This window comes from Halyomorpha halys, unplaced genomic scaffold (genome assembly GCF_000696795.3).
Source record: "Halyomorpha halys isolate HHAL.00 unplaced genomic scaffold, Hhal_1.1 Scaffold1232.1, whole genome shotgun sequence".
NCBI lineage: Eukaryota > Metazoa > Arthropoda > Insecta > Hemiptera > Pentatomidae > Halyomorpha > Halyomorpha halys.
In genome coordinates this window covers 37,841-44,332 of record NW_027106428.1, presented here as the reverse complement: position 1 = coordinate 44,332, position 6,492 = coordinate 37,841, and the positions used below count along the sequence as shown (strand labels likewise).

Below are 6,492 nucleotides of genomic sequence, written 5' to 3'. Positions count from 1 at the left end.
CTCTGCTCTGAACTATTTCTTCAATGCTAAATGGTTATAAAATCAATATTGAAAATGCTATGAGTGATTTTATGGAGTTATTTTGTTAACTAAAAGGCTCAAATTTGGTTAACTAAAATTATAAAAGTCATAAAAATATAATATTAAAATAAATTGTATAAAAGTTGAACAAAGGAGTACTGTCAGACATCGTAATACCCTACAACTAAGCGGATTGCGATGGTCACGGCAGTACGAATTGCATTTTAAATTAAAAATAGAAAATAAATTAAATTATGTAAAATCAGATGAGGTCAAAGATTCAGATAAAAAATTCAATTTAATGTTGGAATGTATTATTGAATGCGCCATTTATAGTTAATAGGTTTTATGTTTAATTTAATTAATGTACAATAAATAAAAAATTATGAAGAATAAGCAGCCTTTTACTAATATCTATATTCCTTCCATTCATTTTCAACAATACTGCCGTACTCTGTTTCAGTGTGAAGAGACGGGGCTGAAGGACTTTGTGGAAATAAGTGGCGGGATGGACTTAGCAACCCCGAAGCTCATCCAAGCCAACACCTTTTGCGGAATAGATTCTTATCCAGGTGAGTTCGTTGTGATTTTTCATATTTACTTATGTAAAACATTCCCCTATTTTAATTCAATACAGTGTTCGTCCAATATCGAGAGTTAGGGAAGAGGGTGCCATCTGGTGCGCGCACCATACAGCTTTAACTCACCACTTTGAGATAAACAGTTATTCGTTTATTTATAATCTTTTCACTTTTTTGGGAGTGGTTTTTATTGTTTAAATAAAATAATTTCAAGTTAAGTTTCAGAACATTTGCTCAACGACTGCAGTCTGGGGTAAAGCCTGAGTATGCAGTAATTGATTTTAGAACTGGTTCTGATATTTATTCAGTGGACAGTATAATGTGACAAAAATACTTTTCTTATTTCTAACATGTTAGGGTCCCTTTATAATGCAGAATATAAAAATGATATCGATTTTGTGATCGCTTATCGATTTATATGAACTTTTCTGATGTTAGAAATCAAGTTAGAAACATGTAAGATGTAGAAAATGTAGAAATCAAGAAAGTTAAAATTAATCGATAGCATTTTTATATTCTACATATCCCGAAACATATAAAGGGACCTTAACTTGTTAGAAATCAGAAAAGTTAAAATTAATCGATAGTATTTTAATATTCTACATATTCGAAAACATAAAAATGGACCCTTACATGTTAGAAATTAGAAAAGTTAAAATTAATCTATACGCGATCATAAAATATATCTATGTATAGCTGTAAGATAGAAAAAGGAGTCTTTATACGAATACAAACGTATTCGGATGGTTAATCATTTAATTTTTTCGAATAATAGATTATTTTTCTATAAAATAGGCTGGTACAAAAGTATTCAAATGGTTATTCGAATTGTTTTGTCCGAATAATTGATTATTCGTGTAAAATAATGACGAATATAAAAGTATTCGGATGGTTAATCATATGTTTTTGTACGAATAATTGATTATTCGTGTAAAATAATAACGAATAAAAAAGTATTCGTCTCTCGTCATTGAATAATACTTGCCCAACTCTGGAAACAGCGACCATTTTTTATTCCCTTTAACTATACTTGTCAGACTCATAAATTTTGACTAGTAATTATACTTAGTTTTAATTAAAGTAATAAAAAATTAGGGTGAAATAACTTTTATCTCCTCTTGGACTCTAGTACTATCAAGGGACCTCGCCAAGACTGGAATTTGAATACAATGACTATAGCAATACTTCTCCTTATTACATGTGATATATAGAGAAGCGAAAGTAATATATGTTGTCATCAATTATGAGAATACATACTTTCCTCCTCCAAGAGTACGCTCACATAACAGTGGCATCACCTGTATATATTTCATATCTTTTCTCAGTAACATATTTTCCTCCTGGGCTTGATAAAAATATTTTAACTGGAGTTACATGATAATCCTTTGGGTCGTTCGCTAACGCCGTCAATCTCTCCCCCCCCCCTTCTCCGCCTTACCTCTCCGGTGTCTCTTATATTTTCCTTTTATAGCTGAATCGTGCCTGCTTACTTTTCTCCTGAGTACATAGGAGCTGGTTTTATCTCCAGTTTATGATTAAATCTTTTCCTTGTGAAAACTACCTCTAGAGAAGAGAGAAACACTTTGCATTGGCCTGCTATACTCACAGCTCACTAAGTCTAGTTGGACAATTGCTTATTATTCTAATATTACATAGGCAAAGTCAGCAATATTAAAAATACGTGTTTTTTTTTCTTGTTCTTATTGTTTTAGTTTTTTACCCTTTTCTTTTTCTATATTTTTATTATTTTATGTTTTTATCTCTTTATTATTATTAGTAATAATAATGGCGGAGTTGGTGGGGACATAATCGGTCGGTAGAGAGCGGCGTACAAGTACATTTTTAAATTTGATTTTCTGTATTTTAATATTGTCAATAAAAATTTAAGCTGAACTAGTGATCCCGAAAACAACATCTTTTTTTTTTTATGAAAATAATTTAGTCTTTAAATCTTAATTGAACTATTGTATTGTACTATTGATCTTCCACCTTTTCTATGTTCATTTCACTTTTTATTAGACTCTAGTTACCTATCCTCTACAGATCATTTTTCATTTTCACATCTTTATCTTCATTCATTTATTCAGCTCAACTTCCTCTTTAAATCTACAATTCCTTGACTTTTTGTTTTCGTCGTTATTTATTTCTCACTAATTATTTTGCAATCCACTCTATAAACCTTTACTTTCATTTTTTCTACAGTATTTACTTTATCTAAATGGTCTTTCATATTTAGTTTATATGCCATTTACTATTTCCACATGTATTTATTCTTATGGAACATTTGTCCCAGAATAAAATTATTTTTTCATTCATATGTGCTATACAAGAAATAATTTTTTAGTTCATAACAATAGCCATTGAATTTTGTTTATAATAATAGCTTTTGTAAACAGGAATGGGCTCTTATCCATTATTAATATGTAATTTACAACAATAATAATACATTATAACATTATATTATATTATACAAAACTTAAATATAAGAAGATGGTCAGGATTGCGGTCAAAAAAAGAACAAATAGTTCATAACTATTTTAATGTCCGACGTTTCGCCCCACTTTGCAAGGCTGTTGCAAAGCGAAAGGTTAAACAGCCTGTGCCACTTAGAAGCCCTACAAAGTGGGGCGAAACGTCGGACATTAAAATAGTTATAAACTATTTGTTCTTTTTTTGACCCCAATCCTGACCATCTTATTATATTTAATAATAATATAATTTAGAATGATTTAACTATTTAATTACATTGTTATTTTTCTGAGATATCCTAGATATTAATCTTATTTCTATGTTTTCAGGACACTTGGTTGAGACTGTGCTGTGCGGTATTGCAACCATCAGGTTGGTGTCGAGCGGTGAGTTCGACAATGCTGTGACAGTTGGGATCCGCCAGGCTACTGAAGAATCACTCAACTCCCCGGCTCTCATCTGTCCTTAAATATAATAAACTTCTATAATCTGGCATAACTTAATAGGCTCACTTTCAATTTAATTTCTTGAATAATGGCTTTCCTTTATTTATTATTATTATATTTTGTTTTTATTCATAGTTTTTAGCAGGGCCGTGTTAAGATAAATCTGCATTCGGAGTAAAAACATAACGAACGCACTAACATCTTTTTAATAAGAATTGAATAAGTTACTCACTAAAAAAAAAAATTGCAATGTATAGATAATAAATAAAATTCAATATATCCACTTAAAAATAATTATATCCATTTTTGGACACTTAATAGTTAAAATTATTGTGGGAGTATCGTGTAGATCAGTTAAAAATTTATATATTTAATACTTATTTGACAGAGGAAAATTTAAATTTAGAAATAAACTAGATAATTTTTTTATGTAGGATTTTAATTTGTCCAAAACAAAATTTACTTTTCAGAAGTGTATATATTAAATTTTAATAAAAAAACTCCTCAATTTTATTCTCAAATACTTATTTTTATCTAACTGTAATTAATCAAACATTTATCTTTCTACAATGGAATAACTCAAATGATAATTTAAAAAAGTAAAATAAGAAATATAGTAAAGCAAACTGTTGGTAAAATTCCTCTCTTGGCGAATTTTTTAGAACTATTAGGTCGACTAACACAAAATTTATAAATGGATTTTTAAGTCCACCAAAACAATAAAGAAATTTTCACAAAGTTTACAGTTTCATCATTGTTCTTTCTGACCAGTGATATGTCTTTATGACTGTAGTTAAAAATACTTTATTTACCTAGTATTCAAAATGGAAAAAATTGATAAAAATTATTCACTATATTACTATTCACAATAATATATCTTGGTAGTTACTCATCAAATCAATGATATAATATATATAATCAACAATGTCAAATTAATATTGTATTGTTTTTGACAAACTAGTACTGTTTTTGAAAGGCAGGGTGCAGGCCTGTCTTTTTTTTTAAGTCCAGTAATGAATAATCAGTTAAATCTAATAATAACAAGGAAAAAATAAATTATTTAATTATATATCTTTATTAAATTTTTTTTTATTAATTTCTCCCCTAACGAGAGGAATATTTGCTTCCCACTAAAATTTTTCTCCAACCTCCCTCTTAACACAGCCCTGGTCTTTAAGATCTATTATTTTAAATTTGGAAAGTTCATTCTAGTCATGGCCTCGTCAAAGGTTGTCTTTTTCTTTTGGCTGTCATTTATTAAAGACTGATTATTTTACAGAGAACTTTGGTTCTTTATTTATTAATTTATTATTTATTTAAATTTTGTTAATTTAATCTTTAATAAAATTATAATAATATAAGTCAAGAAGTAATTCATGTTCTGAGACTACTGTAATCTGTGTAGTTAGTCGAAAATTTAGTTTAAAAATAAATGTTCTCTCTCATCATCAGATATTACAACTTTTTTTGTTACATATGTGTTTCAATTGTGAACATTTATAATAGAACCTAACAGCGACAGAATAAATGTTGTATATACAATATTTGAAGAACTACACGAATGGTACTTTTCATTTGAGGGAAGACTTTCATTATGCAATGGATAGTATTGAGAGAAAAGAGCTCAAGCTTCTTTTTAAAGTCCAGCCAGAGTTGGGCAAAAATTAGCTATGGATGAAACTAATAGCTAAAGTTACCATGGATACGACACTTATATAGATGAATGAATGAACCATTGATAAATAAGTATCGTATCCATGGCAATTTTAGCTATTAGTTTCATCCATAGCTAATTTTTGCCCAACTCTGAGTCAAGCCTGTTTAGATTTTACCAATGTCTTTAAAACTTCCAATAAAGTATCTCAAGTCCAGAAAATATAAAAGATTGAAAAATGAACGGTTGTTCTTACTGCTTCAGTCATTATATCATGTCCTAAATTTTAAGTATTTCAAATACAACAATTATTAGTTCGACTATGAAAATAAGATTCCAATGATCATAATGAGTAACAGAGAAAAAAAAATTATTTTTTAAAAATTATAATTGTCTAAAGATTAAAAACTTAGAATAAAAATACAATGGTTTTAATACTTCAGCATAATATAATTCAACTTTTGTTTTAAAAACAGTACATTTAATATGTTGAAATTGACCCCATATTAATAAATTAAAATTTTTATATCAAAACAATGTTACTTGATCAATGATTTCTACTTTAAAGGTATACATGGAAATTTCTTCTTAACGTAAAAAGCTGTCAGGTCTTGCAGGAGGTATGTCTCCTTTACGTTGAAGCTACTCAATTATATATTATAGTTTGAGGTAGTAATCTCAAGGATTAAAAAATTAAGTTATTTCACCCCAATTTTTTGTTACTTTAATGAAAACTATGTATAATTACTAGTCAAAACTGATGAGTCTGCCATAAATAGTTAGGGAAAATAAAAAATGACGGCTGTTTTAAAATGTTAAAAAATTAATTTTTCATTCGGGGCTCTGTATCATTAAAAACTACCAATATCACTAGAAAACCTACTAGATCATTTAAGGTAGAGTAAATTTGCTAAAATATGAGCCCTAGCAGAGCTGTTTACGCTCAATAGTTCTCAAGATACAGTTTTTTTAAAAAGCAATATTTCATGAAATACTAACTGAAAAATTAGTAGTTAGTGAGGGAATCTTTATCACAGGAACTATGTGATATACAGATGTCTATTAGCACACAAATTAAAGCTAGTTTAATGTGCTATAAAATAGTTTATGACAATTATATTTGTAGGAGTAATTGTTTTCATGATATTTGCCAAAATAAATTAACAAGATGATGATTTCTAGTTGTTTGGACAAAACGTTTTGGTTTATGAAAAACTATGTCTCAGGAGCTTGTATTTGTGCAGATCTCTCTTGCGGGTGCACTCAAATTAAAGCTAGTTGAATGTATTATAAAGTAGTTTATAATTTTTATCTTCAGAGG

General features: G+C 28.6%; 1 protein-coding gene across 1 annotated transcript in view; it reads left to right on the top strand.

Moving 5' to 3' along the window:
* The window catches only part of LOC106688903 (corticotropin-releasing factor-binding protein), a gene marked incomplete at its 5' end in the record, with an annotated part of 82,366 nt that extends 76,940 nt beyond the window's left edge, over positions 1–5,426 (top strand). Inside the window, 1 exon segment of the mRNA XM_067044802.1 lies at positions 3,401–5,426. Within this exon segment, the coding sequence (XP_066900903.1) occupies positions 3,401–3,540 (140 nt within the window).
* Positions 5,427–6,492: the final 1,066 nt, after the last annotated feature.